This window comes from Callorhinus ursinus, unplaced genomic scaffold, assembly GCF_003265705.2.
Source record: "Callorhinus ursinus isolate GAN/ISIS: 27379988/994484 unplaced genomic scaffold, GSC_fseal_2.0 scaffold39, whole genome shotgun sequence".
NCBI classification, from domain to species: Eukaryota; Metazoa; Chordata; class Mammalia; order Carnivora; family Otariidae; genus Callorhinus; species Callorhinus ursinus.
The window spans coordinates 3,409,365-3,426,389 of NW_027397101.1; the positions used below are offsets into that span (position 1 = coordinate 3,409,365).

Here is a 17,025-nt window from a genome sequence, read left to right on the forward strand (position 1 = left end):
CCAACATAAATAAAACAAGCCTCACTTTATCACAAAAGCCATAAAATTACTTCTTATTAATTATTTACAGAAACTTTTCACACTGGTATTGGTCACTTATTTTGAATTGAGTAAGCAAGGCTAGATATAAAGAAGGTATGTAAGGAACATGATCTATTAAACACAAACCTAGTCAAAATTCTTTCTAAATGCAGGCAGGTTGCTAGAGTGACATCATTCTAATCACTATTTCCATGTTGATGCAGAGGGCCAGGTGGACGTTTCGAAACCTCTGCTTTGCATACATCAGTGTCTTCACTTAACAGCCACACAGAACAGATTGCAACAGATTCTTTGGTTAGAAATAAATATCTTGTATCATTACTTTGCAGATATGAACCCGTGAATGGTGACATTCTAGCAATAACTTATTGATAGAAATGAAAAAAAAGAAATTTATTATATTTACAGGTAAAGGACAGAAATGTGGATTACTAATTAAAATCATACTACAGAAGAGTTAATAAGTTTTGTTCTGGAGTGTACACAAACAGATCAATGAAACAAGAAAACTGAGAAATTCTTAAGTAATTATGTTTCAGAAAGCGGTATATAACAAAGGTTGCATTTCTAACCAATGATGTTAAGTATGGATTATTCAATAACTGGTACTGTGTCAAATAAGTCATTTTGGGAGGGAGGGGAGAGTTAGTTTTCTTTCCCACAACATACCCTTCCTCTCCACCCAATTCCAAATGAATTACAGAATATAAGAGCATCAAAGTATAAGAAGTAGTGAATATTCATGTAATTTTGGGGTGGGGAAGTTACCTAAGCACACCACCTCCACCTGTGAGAAAGGCTTGCACTAAGGCAAGTCAGTAGAGAAAAGATGAACACCAGCATACAGCTGGGAAAATAAGAAGCGATACATGGAAGAGGATAAAAAAAGCATGAGTGTATATAAGAAACATTTAGTACCAGTGAGTAATCAAAGAAATGCAGATTAAAACAATTTTTGATCACCAAGTTGAAGGAAGATCAGAAGGAGAGAAGTGGGTTGGGATTTTGCTAAATGAATATTCACAGAAATCTTATAATAATTGAAGTATGCAAATAACTTAAACATCCAAAACGTGTGATATGAATGACTAAGTATATAATGGACACAACAGAATACTAGATTTGCATAAAAGGATAATTAATAATATAAAAAGTAGGTTATAAAACCACACAGATAGTATTTTCATAAAAACTAATTAAAGGGGCACCTGGGTGGCTCAGTTGGTTAAGCGTCTGACTCTAGATTTCAGCTTAGGTCTGGATCTCAGGGTGGTGAGTTCAAGCCCTGCCCTGGGCTCCACACTAGGCATGGAGCCTACTTAAAAAACTACTAAAAATTAAAAACAAATGAAAAACCCCATCAATCAAATGTTTGGTGCCTCATTTTCCTCATCTGTAAAATGTGAGCTATTACACCTACCCCCTTGGAGTTATTCTGAAGATTAAATACACTGACACAGGTAAGCAACTGAACAGTAGCTGGCACATAACAAAGAACTCAGTAAATGTTAGCCATTGTTAGTACATTGATGTGAAAAACATGGGAAGACTTTATTTCTCAAACCTAAATAGTTATGCTCTAGAATGAAGTATAAATGGCTTTTATTTTATTCATTTTGCCTGTCTACATTTACTAAAGCAATCATACTAAGTATGCAAATAGAAACTTATGCCCCCCAGAAGCAAACTTTTTGAAGCAGAGCATCTAGACAGTCAATTCACAGTGACAAATGAGTGATATCAGGAAGAAGCAAAGCACTCTCTTTTGGTATTTATACCCTAGAGCTTTGACTGGTCTACAGGCAACAAATCTTTGATATTCTGAACTGCCCAAAGCATTGAGGATAGACTTATCATTCCAGGGACAAAAAGTTTAGATCACTACACCTCGTACTTTACACACAATCCAGATGCGTTAAAGATCTAAACAGAAAAAAAAAAATAAAGTTTTAAAGCTATTGGAAGAAACTATAGATGGATAACTTTATGAACTCAGGGAAGAATTTCTTAAAGATGACCCTAAAATCATTGAGCTACATGACCATGAAAACTAACCATGGAAAATCCATCATTGATTATCTCAAAATTTAAAACTTTGGAATGGCAACAGACACAAGTTAAAAGACAAGATATACTGGAGGAAGATATCGGGAATGTATATAATAAAGGAGTATTCAGAAAAAAATGAACACTTACAAATTAAGGAAATGATAATGCAACAGGAAAATAGGCAAACGAGGAATAGGGATTTTACAGAACTCCAACTCGTCAACAAACATATAAAATGGGCAAATGATATGAACAGGGAATTCACAGAAGAATAACTCCAACTGGCTAATAAACATATAACAGCATCACCAGAGCCAAGAAAATATACATTAGAACAACACCAAGGTATTCTTCACCCACCAAATTTGCAAAAATAAACACTGCTGGTGGAAGTGGCAATTATTTCAACCAATAACTTGATAATCTAAGTTGAAAATGCACATATGCTATGACTTGACAGGTTGACTTCTAGATACACAAACTATAGAATGTCTCATACATGCTCAAGGAGATTCAGACAAGAATGTTCACTACAGCCCTGTTTATATGAGCAAAAAACCAAATGCAATCTAAATGCTCATGTGCTAGTAATGGATAATATATTCTGTATTCATAGATGGAATACTGGGAAGAAAATAAAACAATCTATATATAGCAATATATATACATTTCAAAATCACTTCATTAAATAGATATGAGAAAGGTTGTAAAACATTCTTATACAGTGTAATACATCATTCAAATTAAAAAATTCACCACGGATACATATGTTAAAGGGGACATATGTAAGTTTAAAAAAAGGACTGGAAGAACATCTGAACTCATAATAACAGATGCCTCTGGGGTGTAGGGGACATGAAGGAATGGGTCTTGGATGGTAGTCAAAGGAGACTTCAACCATCTTAATGATCTTTTATTGAGAAAAGATTGAGAAGAAAATGAGAAAAAAATAAGGTCAGTTCTCTAGTAGATGAGTTCTATTTGTATCTATATATTTTTCCCAACATGTTGGGAAACCACTGTTTTCTAAGAACAGTACTAATAGTTTTATTACTACATCCCCTATATAAAAAAATAAATCTCATCATACCTGAAGAAATTTCATATAAAAATGTGCATGTAAAAAAGCAAACCTGCTAGAAATAAAACATGGATGAATTTTTATGTAATCTGGGGGAAGAACATGAAATTTATAAAACTCTATACGCATGACTTGAAATCACCTAAAAGTTGGCTAGTTGAAACTACTAAAACAACAAACTGTCTATATGGCAAAACAAATCATAAATGAGGCTGAAAGAATAATAAACTGGAGTGGTGGTGGTGAAGGACAGAAGACATCTGACAAAGCACGAATGGATTTCTATGTGTAAAGAGCTAAAAACAAAGATGAATACCCTCATTAAAAAATACAAAGATAGAAACATGAAGAAATACAGATGAAAACATGTGAAAAACAGGACACTTCAACGGAGAATACAAGCCGATGGGCAAAAGACTATTCCCATGAAGTGAGGGTCTGGGAAGCAGGCAGTCAGGGACTCTCTGGGGTTGTCAACAATCCCGTTGGCATTGCCGGCCTCATTGTCAGAAGGTGCGTACTTTTTAACCTATCATTCTACTGACTAGGAATTTATCCTGAGGAAATAACTAGGCAAATATGCCTCGTAGTAGTTGACATAAACAGTCTTCAAACTTGGGTACATGTATTCCTGAGCCAACTGAACAGGATGAGCGGACAGGGAGCTTTAGGGGACTTGACAGCGGTGCCTCATGTCTACCTGGATTTTTTCTGAGAGTGCCTCTGTGGCCAAGGTTTTGCGCTGGTTCCCAGGAGGCACACCAGTCTTCCTTTCACAGTCCTCCTTCTATTTTATAAAAGAGAGGCATGTTTCCTACTCATCCAAATCTTTATGTGGTACATGGCTCTGGGAAAAAACCTGAGGAGGCAGGAAGGCAAACGACATGCTGGTATCTAATAAAACTTCCAAATTTTTAGCTTTCGTAAAATTACACTGATAGCTGATGTTCATCACAAATAATTCCTGATGATTCATTACTATGTGATTTTTGGTCTTTTTGTTTAAAAAGGAATGGCAAAAACTGAGTGACACTGTTGTAATACATCTTCCATTTCCAAAGAAAGCATATCTATTATTTTTAATATGCTATCATAAAGACTACTAGGGTTTCTTGATGTTTACCCACTATAAAAACAAAAAAGATTTGGAATAGAAATTTTAAGGAACACTGTTTTATTCCTCTAGTATTGATCCAAAAATACATGACTGCATGGGGAAAATCCCATCTATTTCATTAAATGGCAGTCATTTTCAGGATGTAAGCATAAAAAGAAAAATCTCTTTCACTAATTTTTAATGAAAAATTGTTACGTGTTTTGATTTATATATTCTAATGCAAAAACCCAATTTAAAAGAAATTTGTACATTTTGATAAAAAGCTTAAAAAATCCGATTTATGTATTTTTGTTGTAGATAAGGAGGATAGGCTGATCAATAAAATACTTGAATTTGAATCTTTTTTTTTAAATAGATTTTATTTTTAAGTAATCTCTGTACCCAAAGTGGGGCTCGAACTTACAACCCTGAGATCAAGAGTCACATGCTCTACCCACTAAGCCAGCCAGGTGCCCCTAAAATGCTTGAAATATATATGATAAAAATACACCAACTTAAGATGGAAGTAAAACAAGAATTCAAGGAGGAAAATAAAATGATGTAAAATTTCTGCCTATTACGGAGCTGTAAATGAATGGTAGTGTGTATGAAAAAGCAGTGAGGTATTAATTTCATTTGATACGTTTAAGGCTAGTTGGTAAGTTTTATTTTGAAATGTCAACATTTATTTAAAAAAACCTCAGGGATTATATGCTTTGCAATTTCGATGAAAAATTTAGATATCAACTTAAGAATATATGAGATATATGGGCTTTCTACATTTTGAGGGAAGAATATGAGAGCAAAAAAGTTTGGGAGGATAACTGATATACCAAATATTTGAAAGTAGCTAGTCCATTAATAAGGAATGATTAAATAAATAATGGTATGTTCATATACCGGAATATCAGGAAGGGTATCAAAAAGAATGATCTGTACTCAATGATAACAAGGTCTCCCCATATTGTTTACAAAAGTATTTCTGTTAGTTTACTTTACTAAAGATTTTAAGGAATCTCTACACCCAACACAGGGCTTGAACTCACAACCCTGAGATCAAGAGTTGCATGCTCTACCAACTGAGCCAACCAGGCACCCCATTGCTGTTATTTTAAATTTACTATCATAAAGATCACTTTTTTTTTTTAAATTAGTTAGGCTTTTAAATTCTGGTCAAGGAAAAAAATTGTAATAGTATATATACATCATCATGAGGGAGTAAAGATACCATCAATCTCTCACAACATCTCCAGTTTTTAGGATTTCAAACTGTGAGATTAAAATGGAATAAATGAAGAGACACACGTAGTTTTTTTTGAAATATAACCTTTTTTGCAAGAAGGGGGAGGCATAAGGAATAGAGAAATGTTAGTTTTTTTGAGAGTCTCATTCTGAATAAATTATGTAAACCAGAGTAATTCATTGATGCATGAAAACCAGTGGACTATGGTTCTACAACCTCCACATACTCCTCTTTTGTTACAAACTTCCATGATATATTTGTCCTATTAGAAGAAGGAGGTTAACAGTGAGGCAGGAGACGGTTTACACCAGTAACAAGGCAGTGGTAACTTGCTGAGGAATACTATGTGCCAGATGCTGTGAAAAGGGCTTTACGTAAGGGAAATTAATCCTTACAACTGTCCTGAGGTGTCAGCCCCAATTTACTGATAAGGAAATTGAGGCACAGAGAGGTCTGGTAACTTGACAGAGGCTGAAAAGCCAGCAGACGGTTGGGCTGTATTTCAAAACTCAAGTACGTCTGATTTGAAAGCTCTTATTCTTGACCCTCCTCCCACTCAGTCTTTATTCTTTCAAAATGAATATACCTCTAATCAGTAAAACCCACTGAACATCGAAGGCACTGTGTCAGCTGTGTATGAGGGGGAGGGGAGTCACAATGAAGAACAAGGAAATTCATGGAATCTTCTATTCACTACTCTCTCATTTGGGAGTTAGGGACTATATGTAGCCCAGTAGAAAGGAATGGAGTAGGAGGGATCAGGAAAGAGAACTTGGCTTATTATGGGCTGGGTGCTTTAATCTCAGGATCTGATGAGATAAATGGGGCTATAGCCCTTCTCTACATGAGACCTCTGGAGCTCAGAGAAAGCAGGTCTCTTGCCTGAGGTCAATATGGCTAATGGGAGAGAATAGGGGCTGTCCTACCGACAGGAAACCACCTGTGTGTCACATATTTAGTACTGTGGAAAAGAAGAGCTCTCAGGAAATTTAATACTATCTACAGTTGAGACATATTTCAGATTTATAATATAGACAATTTGGGTGAATTTATTGTGGATAAATCTGACAAGTCTTAACGGTTGTTGATTGAGGAGTTTAATTAAGATAGATTTTAGCCACTCATAAATGTTTTCTTTTTTCCTGGTATAAAGTAGGTATGTTTGTTGTAATAATTTTTCTTCTGTAGTAAATTAAAGCTTTAAGTTTTACAGTTGCTGAAAATATTTATAAATATGTAAGTCTTTGACACAGAAGGCAATTACAGAAATCCTTATTGTCAGTTGGTAATGCCATTTCCAGGTATATGTCCAGATGTCCAACATCTGTATTCTTCCCCCACTTACAAAAAAATTTAGAAAATTGTAATAGATTTCTACTTTCAAGATGTGTAAAGCCTTTAGCAGGAGCCACGCTGACGGACGCCGTGCAGGAGCATCCATGTAGCACCGCCCCTACAAACCTCTGCTCTGCTGCTACGTGCAGGTGCTGTTCTAAGCGCTTTTACATGGATTTCTCAACATCCCTACAAGCCAGGTATTATTATCCCCTTGTAACAGATGAGGAAACTGAGTCAAGTGGCGTGTAAGCAGGTTTTTCAAGATTACAAAGCTAGAAATCATATCCTGCAATCTGACAGCAGAGGCCATGTTCTTCCACATCCTACCCTTGGCAAAAGGAACATCTCGACTAAGCAAGGATCGGTCTTTTTCCTCTGTGTAATGTTCTGGAAATATCTCTTCAAGGCTGAAGCTTGTAAAAACAACACTCTTTTGGCTTGTCTACATATGGTACAATTCCGTGACCCTCAAACTCTCAGAGGATCTACGGGAAGCAACCGCACACACTGCGGAGGAGTCTGTTCCCTGTACTTGGCTTTCAGAGGCAGCCTGTCAGCCTCTTCCTCTGTCTTTCATGGTCGCTCTCGCTGTCAATCAAATCGTTTCATAATAGGGCCCCAGTCCTATTTCACTTCTGTTGGATTTGGGGGGTTTTCCCACTAGAACTTTTCTTGTTTTTTTACATCCGTCCATGCATTCTACTGAGAACAATGACAACATCTTCCCAGCAAACAGCTGCTCCTGCATTTTCTCATAGAGCCTCCTGCATCTTTACCTTTATGTCCACCATTCCCTTTTTAGGTAAGTGTGGTACTTCTCTGAAGATTTCTGGTTCTTTCTCTTTGAATCATCTGACCTCACTCTATACCAACCTAATGCCCATGCCTCTTAAATTGTAATTCTTCAGAGATCTGATGCCACTTTAAATGTTTTCTCCAATCATTAAAAAAAAAAAAATCCCTGAAATTCACATAGCATAAAAATAAATGCCTATTCCTAGATTATTGTATATACTTGAGATACTTCATCTCCATACTGACAGAAACGGAAGTAGCTTTTAAATAAGTTAACAATTCCATTTATTTTTCTCTTGTTAACAACATTCAGAGTAGAGACAACCAAACATTCCTTGCTGGGAGCTTTCGGAGCTTTCCCAGGGTGAGATCACTGCACCCTGGCTTATCTCAGACCAAAGCAGGGAAGCGCTCTCTCTACTTCGGGACCTACAAGGCTCCAAGGGTTGGGAGTGCTATTTCTCAATAACTGATAGCAGAGACAGCTTTGTCTCTTCACATTCTAACCAACACAGCATCTCTCCAAGCTAAAAACAAACAGTATTTGTACATCAGCAATAACATACAATATGTAAAAGCTGATCATAAAACATGTGGGTTGTTTTACACTACATACAAAAATGTCAAGTTTTATCAATGAAGTTTTAAAAAAATTTCAGAAACCTCAAACTGTACAATCAAGTTAAAAAGACTACACATGCTCCATTTGCTTATAATTTCCCTTAAGCCTAGCTTATTGAATAAGAGAGACAGAGAGAGAGAGAGAGACTAAGCAAAGTTACTAAGGGTGTCTGCAGGCAGAACTCAGAATATTTGTTACCGAGTTTAGAGTTTCATCCCTTCTTACTAAAACTGAAAAAGTTCCTCAGTTACTTTGTTTTTCCTTTTCCCTCTCAAGTTTCCCTCCCCTTTCCTGACTCAAAAGCATTCTCGAAACAGTGGAGAAAGGCAGAGCCTCCCAGTTTGGCCTCCCTCTAAGCATCTGTGCACAGGCCTGTGGGCCAGGTGGGGATGGTGTGAGGTTTGGTTGCCCATAGTTCCCCTTCCAGCACTTCTTGCCAGAAACCCCTGCAGTCAGCTTTCTGTCCTCTCCACTCCAGACGGATGGCTCTTTTCAGAGTCCCTCATGACTTACTTGAGCACTGCCAAATGCAATGCTTACAGTGCAGTCTACACTGCACCAGACTTCTCAGCAGTGATGCCCACGAATGGTCAAGCCCTCTCTGAGGACCCTTGTCCTTAGAGCCAGCTCTTGACTCCAGGAGCCAGCTCTCTTGCCACCCTGTTCCCTCACTGACCATCTTCTGTCTTCTTCATTTGAGTCTTTAAATGTTCTTCTTTTTTCTTTCTGCATTACTTTGTAGGTGACCCCATTCCTACCCAGGCCTTCAAACACTATCTTTACACTGAAAATACTCAAGTCTCGGTCTTCAGCCTGGACCTCTGCTCTAAACACCTAGCTCGTACATCCCGCTGGCTACCCGGCATCTCTACCCGGACATCTAGCAGTCTCCTAAACAGACATGGTTACAACTGGACTCTCTTTCTTCCTGAAATCTGCTCTTCCTGTGTCTTTCTCAATACAGGAAATCCCACTTCCATTCTTCCAGTTGCTCATCTTGGGTTCATTTTTTGTCCTATGTCATCATCTAACCCAGCGACAACCCACGCTGGTGCCACCTTCCAAATATCCAGAACATGACCAGTCCTCACGAGCCCCTCTGCTCCCACCCGAGTGTAAGCCGGCACCATTTTTCCCCTGAGCTCTTGCAGGAGCCTCCTGTTGGGTCTGTCGCCACCCTCACTGCCTCACAGCAGCCATAAGGAACCTTCTGCAACAGAATTCAGATTATACTTCCTTTGCTCCAAACCCTCCAACAGTTGTCCATCTCACAGGCAGAAAGAAATCCAATCCGGCCAGTGCGCAAGGTGCCTCATGATCCACAGCCACCTACCCTGACCTGGCTTCCTAACACCCCCCTCCCTGCTCCCGCCACGCAGTGATGCCGGGGACAACAGTGGTTTTTAGTTCTGTGGTAACGGTCTAACTCCAACTTCCCCTGACTTGCCCCTTCCTTGATTTGATTCTTTGCATAAATAAATGTTACTTAACAGAATGGCCACCTCCCTACCCAGCATTCCCTTTTCCTGCTTTGTATTCCTCAGCACTTGTTGCCGTAAGAAGTCCGCACCTCTTCTGACAAGAATGTAGAGTGAATGAGAACAGGGGCTTTGCTGGTTCACTGCTGTATCGCCAGTGTTTAGGCTCATACCCCGCACTTGGGGCTGGCCGGGGGTGGTGGTGGCTTACTAAGTACTTGTTGAAGGAATGAATAAATGGTGTAGCTGAGAGACAGAGAGTGGAGTTCAGGCCAACAATTACTTTCTTTCCTTACTTTGGCGCATGGCAAATAGTCTCATGAGGAGAACACACTGCTGACAAGACAGTGGCAATTTCAAAGCAGAAAGAAAAAGTGTGAAAGAGGAACAAATAATTAAAGACCGTGGTTCCTACTCAGGGATGGTATACGAATCACCTTAGAACACTTAAAAGATACGCAGGCCCAAGCCTAACCACTGAAGAACTGGATTTAGGAAGTAAAGGTGGGGGCAGGGCAACTGTATTTTTAAAAGTACCCCGAGTGATTGTAATGTCCAGTCCCTGTTAAAACCACTTACTCAAAGGAAGCATCTCAAAAGGCATGTGGTAAACTATGCAGTAAATAAAATAACACACATTTGTTTTTTTTAAAACCCACATACCTGACTGGGGACTCAAAAATATAGTTGTTTTTTGTTTCTTTTTGTCTTCATGTAAAAGCACTGCCTAAAAAATGAAATAGACTGGTTTACAAAATCGAAAGGAAGAGCATTTGAAAACAGCCTTAAAACGGTAACCATATCCAAGGAGGGCCGAAATTAGGCATGTGGAAGGCAGAACTTTGCAAGTTAATCGAAAAGCAAGACAGAGACTCAGGAATCCTTAAAGCACGCCCTGCCATCTGGAACATAGCAAGCCTCACCACACGCTGCACCGAGGGCAGAGAGAGGAGCCAGGCGGGTTAGCCAGAGGAAGGAGGGCAGGGCTGGGGGCTGCCCAGCACCTCGCTGAGGGCCTGGCGCAGAGGTGCTAGCACTCAGGAAGTGTTCGCTGAACAGAAAGATGACCCAAGGGCTTCCTGCTCAGGTGTGAGCTAGGTTTACCTGAGCAAATGTGCCAGTTGGTCTCAAGGGGCTAGGTGAAGAAGGGGATCCAAATACACAATCTGATTTAGACATACCTGAGAAAAAAATTAGCATTTTGTTCTCACTTTAAAATGAAAGCAGTAGCCCTGTTTTCAAACTTCCACAGAACAATTTTCTGTGGATAGGACAGAAGCTCCACTCAGTATATTGTGTGGACAAAATAATAACATATTTGAAGAAATGAGAGAGGGCAGCATAATTTTTCCACAGGAAGAAGCAACTGAGTATTTTGAGTTGCTACTGGAGGAAATGCCCCATATTCTAGCCCCACTCCTCCTTTCCTATTTCACTGTTAGGATACAGTGACTACTCGATTTTAATGTGTAAATACTGCATTCTGAGGAATCCAAGATTCTATTGCTTTTCTTTAGGTTTGATAATACCCAGCCTCCCACCCCAGGATACCCCTGGCTCTCCTTGATTTGCTGCTGCCCCTGCAGCCTTCCAGAAGCACTGCTTTGTTTTGACAGCTTCACTAGTAGACAACTTAAACCTTAAACTAGTAGACAACTGAAAGAGCTAGGAGGAAGAAATCCAGAAAGCTGGGGGAATGTTGGGGCCTCCCTTCGCTGCTGTGCTGTACCCAAGAGGAACGCGATAACGTGCTTCGTGCTACTAGTAAACAGACTGCCAGTTCTTCAGAAGGGTCTACAAAAATAACTTTGGTAGAACTTCATTATATCTGATCTATACTATTTCCAGTTTCCTCATCTGTCAGCTGGGATTACCAATACCACCATCTCATGGGGCTGGGGAGAAAATTAGATGAGACTGCCCACGTAAAGTACTTAAAATAGTGCCTGACTCATAGTAAGCACTCCATGAATGTTAGCTCTGGCTATTATTTTAATTTCTCTTAAATATATATTCTTCTTATAATCATAAAAGATCTGGTCTATGTCCCATGTCAGGGTAAAAAAAGTTTGAATTTACATTTGTCGGAGTTCCTTAGAAGTAGGGCAAGCTGTGTCTTCCATAAACACTGAAGTCCTATTTTAAAACCAATAATTAAATAATTTAAAAATATACTTCATTCCATATAAAGCTCCTTTTTTAAAAAAAATAAGAATAAGTGCTCTAAAAATTTTGTCTTTAAAAAAAGAGACACTATATTGCTGCTATGATATAATAAAATGTTAGAGAGGTACTAGTGTTCCAGGAACAATGAACAGTAGAGAATTTTAAGGGAATTGTCATCAGTGCTGACTCTGTTACACCATACATACACAATTGAGGACAGGAACGGGAGAGGTTACTACTTTAATCTAAAAAATGACTTCGCCAGGTTTCTTTCCTATGCCAATCAAATTCCATCCACTCTCACAGGTTTGTTCTGAGAAACAAAGTGAGAGTATATAAACTGCTTTGTAAATCCTAACTTCTCATACACAGAGAAGGTACCTTCACGCTTAACAGTCTGTTAAAAAGGTGCTCACAGTGGACACTTCACCCATCTAATAGAAAGGGTCAATGCAGATCCAACAACTCAAAGGGATGGGACATATGGATGATATTCAACTATGGACTGATAATGTATTTTTTGTCATCGTAAGAATAATCACACTTGCTGCAGGAAACTATTACTGTACTATTATATACTCCATAATTCTCTTCTGCAGCTAGAACCACCATAACTGTGTCACAGAGTTCCTTCTGGTCCCTTTTCTAGGCATGTGCATGTACGTATTCAAACAAAAGTACAAGTGGCTCACTATGCACAGCTTGGTGTCCTGAGATAATTTAGCTATTACCCCCCCCCCCACCACCTTGGCCAGTCAGTGCTTCAGTTTCAAAAGTGCACATACTGAGAAGTGAAGCTCAAGTGGCAGCTTATTTCCTGGTCACATAGGCTACATTTTATAGGCACTGTGGATGACCGGGTTTTCCATTCATTGATAATCTTAGAAAAGTCAACCAAGTGACTTCTATAAGCCTCTCAATGAAATTGGGAATACGTTTAAGACATATAAGAGGGTCTGAATTAAAGGGGGTGGGTTCACTTTCTTAAAACCTTTTTCAGTAAGTCGATCTGTTAAAGAAATAAATATAACTAAAATAGTAAAAACTCTAAACTCTAAAAAAGAGATTTCCCTTGAGATGTGAGTGCAAACATCGAGGTATGACTGGTATCCATACCTGGAGAGCCTTTAAATTGGGGGCATTCCTTTTTAATGTGCCCTTCTCTTCCACAAATAAAACAACGTTTTTCTCTTAAGTCTTTGTCATCCTGTCTCTTCCATTTTTCCACCGGTGGCCTGAGAATTTTCTCTCTGCCCAGGTCGACAGCTGCCCTCAATGGCTTGGCTTTCTGAGGTGTGCACTGCATGGGCTTATCTTCTTTTGTCGACACCTCCCTCTCTGTGTACTTGTTCTGAATTTCTTTGTCCTCTTTGCTTCTCTTCTCTTTGTTCTCAGGGTATCTTTGGTTCAGGGTATCTTCCTGATCACGCCGTCGCCTCACTCTAGAAGATGATATAACACCGGTAGGAAAAATCTAAACAGAAACCTGACAAGATATTAAGGGCGCTCCAGGTCTGGGAGATAACCAGAGGTAGAAAGTATCAAAGAATTTAACAAATTTAAGTCCGTCTCCTCTTTCAAGAAGCAACCTCAGGGCGATGGTATAGTTTTTCTTTTTGATTTTCACAACTACTCTAGTGCCATAAAAGCAGTGTTTGCAGTTAGTGGAACTCCTTGGTCCACCTACTGTGATATGGATGTAATGAAACTCCAATGATCCTTGGGGTGATTTCTTGCAATTCTTGTGGCCCATTCTTTACTAGGCACTAGAAATTTGAGACGTGGAACCTTTAGTTCACAAGGGAACAAGGATTGTAAGGGGATTTATATTCTTAAAATGTTGAAAATGTTTCTTTCTTGCTCTACACGATCAGTGACTATTATTTGAATACAAAACTAAAGTACTAAATAAGAGCTTCAAATTCCAGATGGTGCCTTATTTAAAAAGCATATTTTTAAATGAGAGTATTATTGTTCAATTAAGACCACCACACCAGCAAGCAACCAGCACTGTCCCCCAGCCCCACCTCCCGCAAACATCACCAGAAGCAAGCATGCTGACCGAAGTGAGGGGGTCACCACAGCAATCATTAAGGGTTGAACTGTGTACAAGTGAAGGGTTCTATCTAGCAATAAACTGTACATGAGTCTGGTACAGCCCCATTCCTATATACTGGATGTATAACTGATGTCCTGAAGAGCCCATTTTACTTTGCTCGTTTCTTCTTCCATCCCTGTTGGAGAGGCTGGTGACCAAATGGCTGAGTAGCAACTGGGGCAGTGACCAAAATGAGGAAAGGGGAGCAGGCCTGGAAGACTGTTATCTGTACACCCGAGGGACATCTGGTCATCTGCACTTAAATGCATGTTTTAAATCACTTCATTTTCATTGTAAAAAATCATTTATCTGAGAACTGCTGGATTTAATACAAGTTTATTTTCTGTTACAATAGAACCTCACTTAAAAACTGGTACAATAAGAGAGTAAAAATGAAACCACCCCTTTGGAACACTGACTTACTTTCTCCTCATAGGACAGTCCTTCATGAAGTGTCCAATTTTCCCACAAATTCGGCAACATCTATCATTTGGGGCCAGCTCTCCTTCAGTTAGCACTTCTGGATCAAAAAAGTACTCCTAGCAGAACATAAATACAGAAAAGTATGAATTATTAATGTGAGATCAAAACACAAAAACCAACCAGATAGCAATCAGAGACCTTCTTTTTAATGACTATTATACTATTGAATTCCAAAATTTATGACCATTAAGAGGTTTACTTCAGGATAGTTTTACCGAAATTCATGTTGGTTTATTCCTTTTCATCATGCAGACCACGGTTTAACCCTAACCACAAAGGGAGCCTGTTTTTCCAGGATACTTCTACACAAGAGAAGTACACACATACCCATGAGTCAGCTTCCCCAGGACTTGGGGGAGGCTGAGGTCAGGTTCAAAGGCTTCGCTTTCTCATAAAATGAAAAGGCTGAAACCCAATAAACTGAGGAATATGATTTGCATTACATATGCAGAGAAAAAGAAAGAAGCTATGTGTTATTCTTTTTGTTGTGGCTTCTGGAGAAAAATATCAGAAGAAAGGAAAGAGAATGTCTGGACTAAAGCCTCCTTGCCAGTGAAATCAAGGTGAGGACCAGAAGTATCAGCACCACCTGGGAGCCTGTAAGAAATGCAAGTTTTGGTCCCCATCCCGAGCTCCTCAATCAGATCTGCATTTTAACAAAATCCCCAAGGTGATCTGTAGGAACAAATTTCAGAAGTCTTGGTGTAGAAGACAGCCATAGCATATCCAGCAAAAACTAGATGCACAGATGTGAACCAATGCTGAATGTACACCCATACACTTAAGTTTCATTTAAAAAGTCTTGATTAAGAAAGTTAATGTAGGAAGAAATAACTTTAACAGAAAACCCTCTAGTTCCTAACTCCCTTTTCTCTCACTGAAGGGAATTTTTATAGTACAACTTTGTTTTGTTTTTAATGAGTCCAGTTCCATACAAATTTTGAGTATCGGGTTATATGACACCAGTGAGCTTGCTAGCACGGGGAGCATGGTCCCTCTCCTAGTCCCATTAAGAAATGTATTACTCCGCAAGCCGACTGAAAAATCTAGACTTCATATGAGGAGGGTGGAGGACCCTTAGCTACGTACAAGCTGGACTTGGCAGAGGCTGGCCTGGAGCTGAATGCCGGTGGAACAGCAATGCCATCTACATGCGTTACCAAGGCAAAGCGGCAGCACCACAATGACTAATCTTCCCAGCCAAATCCCACTTCTGGCTGTTTCTCCCTTTTCTCCTGATAAAAATGGCCTCAGAACTGGGATGCTGAAAAAAAGGTTGTTAGGAATTACTTTGTCTTGCAATTGTTTATCTTGGCTAGACTCACCAGACTTTCAGGGTATGTATTACCAGTGTGTTATGTACAAATTAATAAAGCACCTTTTTTTGTTTTTTTGGTATTTCTAATAGACACTTACCATTTTTGAGGGGCAGTCCTTTGGAAATCCTTTGACTGGAATACCAAATACTCTTCTACCATTAATAAATGCTTTCATTATAAAATTCGTCACTAAGAAGAAAAGAGTAAGTGCTCAATTAGATGGACTAAAAGTAAAAGGATTGCATTAACATTTATAAAACAAAGCAACTTACTTTTCCTTGATAATCCAGCTCCAAGATTATGATTCAAATCAAAGGGATCTAAGTAAAGAAAATTAATGAGAACAAAAAAGATAATGAAATAGGAAATGCCACTATTCATACATTAAGTTGAGTATATAAGAAGAAGAAAGTGTTACATACTTTATCATTAACGAAAGTACAGTTGCCCCTTGAACAACGTAGGGGACAGAAGCACCAACCCCCCCACAGTCAAAAATCCACACATATCTTTTGAGTTCCCCAAAACTTAACTACTAACAGCCTATCACTGACCAGAAGCCTTACCTATAACATAGGTGATTAATACATATTTTGTATATGTATCGTATACTGCATTTTTATAATAAAGTAAGCTAAAGAAAACGTTAAGAAAATTATAAAATACATTTACTGTACTGTATTTATTGAAAAAAATTCACATGTAAGTGGACCTGTGCAGTTCAACCTCTTGTTGTTCAAGGGTTAACTGTATTAAATGACTGCCTTTTTAATGAGTTTTAAATGTGTAATACAGCTACATAATATAGATTCCTAAATATAAGTCAAGTGTTTTATCCAAAGTGTCCATCAGAAGAGAGGATGTTACTTTATATTTGAATCTGTATCGACTCCTTCCTATTATGAGGAGTTGCTTCATTTGAACAACAAAATATTGTTTGGAGAGGACATATTAGGCGAGTATTATCTAATGGTGCTAGTTTGGGAAGCATAAAGAAGGTTAAAATATATTTAGAACATTTTAGTATTGGATGTTCCTTCTAACTACCAAGTGTTTTAAAGGTCACTTTAGTCATCCTAGAGATCATAAAACACACTTATAAGACAAATTAAGACACACACACACCTGTCCCAAAGGCTACTTGACCTCAGTTTTTAGTGAAAGCTTCATAAAGGACTCCCATATGATGTTAAAGGTCTGCATCTCAAAGTCTTA

General features: G+C 38.6%; 1 protein-coding gene across 7 annotated transcripts in view; it reads right to left on the minus strand.

Annotated features, from left to right (window-relative positions):
* The window catches only part of TUT7 (terminal uridylyl transferase 7), a 65,767-nt gene that overhangs the window by 1,079 nt on the left and 47,663 nt on the right, over positions 1–17,025 (minus strand). For 4 of the 7 annotated variants that reach the window (XM_025851706.2, XM_025851708.1, XM_025851707.2 and 1 more), the window contains exons 23-28: positions 16,083–16,130; positions 15,908–15,999; positions 14,432–14,547; positions 13,027–13,352; positions 10,849–10,925; positions 10,408–10,471 (exon numbers count right to left, since the gene is read on the minus strand). In XM_025851706.2, the coding sequence (XP_025707491.1) occupies positions 10,408–10,471; positions 10,849–10,925; positions 13,027–13,352; positions 14,432–14,547; positions 15,908–15,999; positions 16,083–16,130 (723 nt within the window). Of the gene's footprint in view, positions 1–10,407; positions 10,472–10,848; positions 10,926–13,026; positions 13,353–14,431; positions 14,548–15,580; positions 15,756–15,907; positions 16,000–16,082; positions 16,131–17,025 lie in introns of those variants that run through there. The other 3 variants (XM_073880683.1, XM_073880682.1, XR_003204388.2) reach the window with 3 other exon arrangements.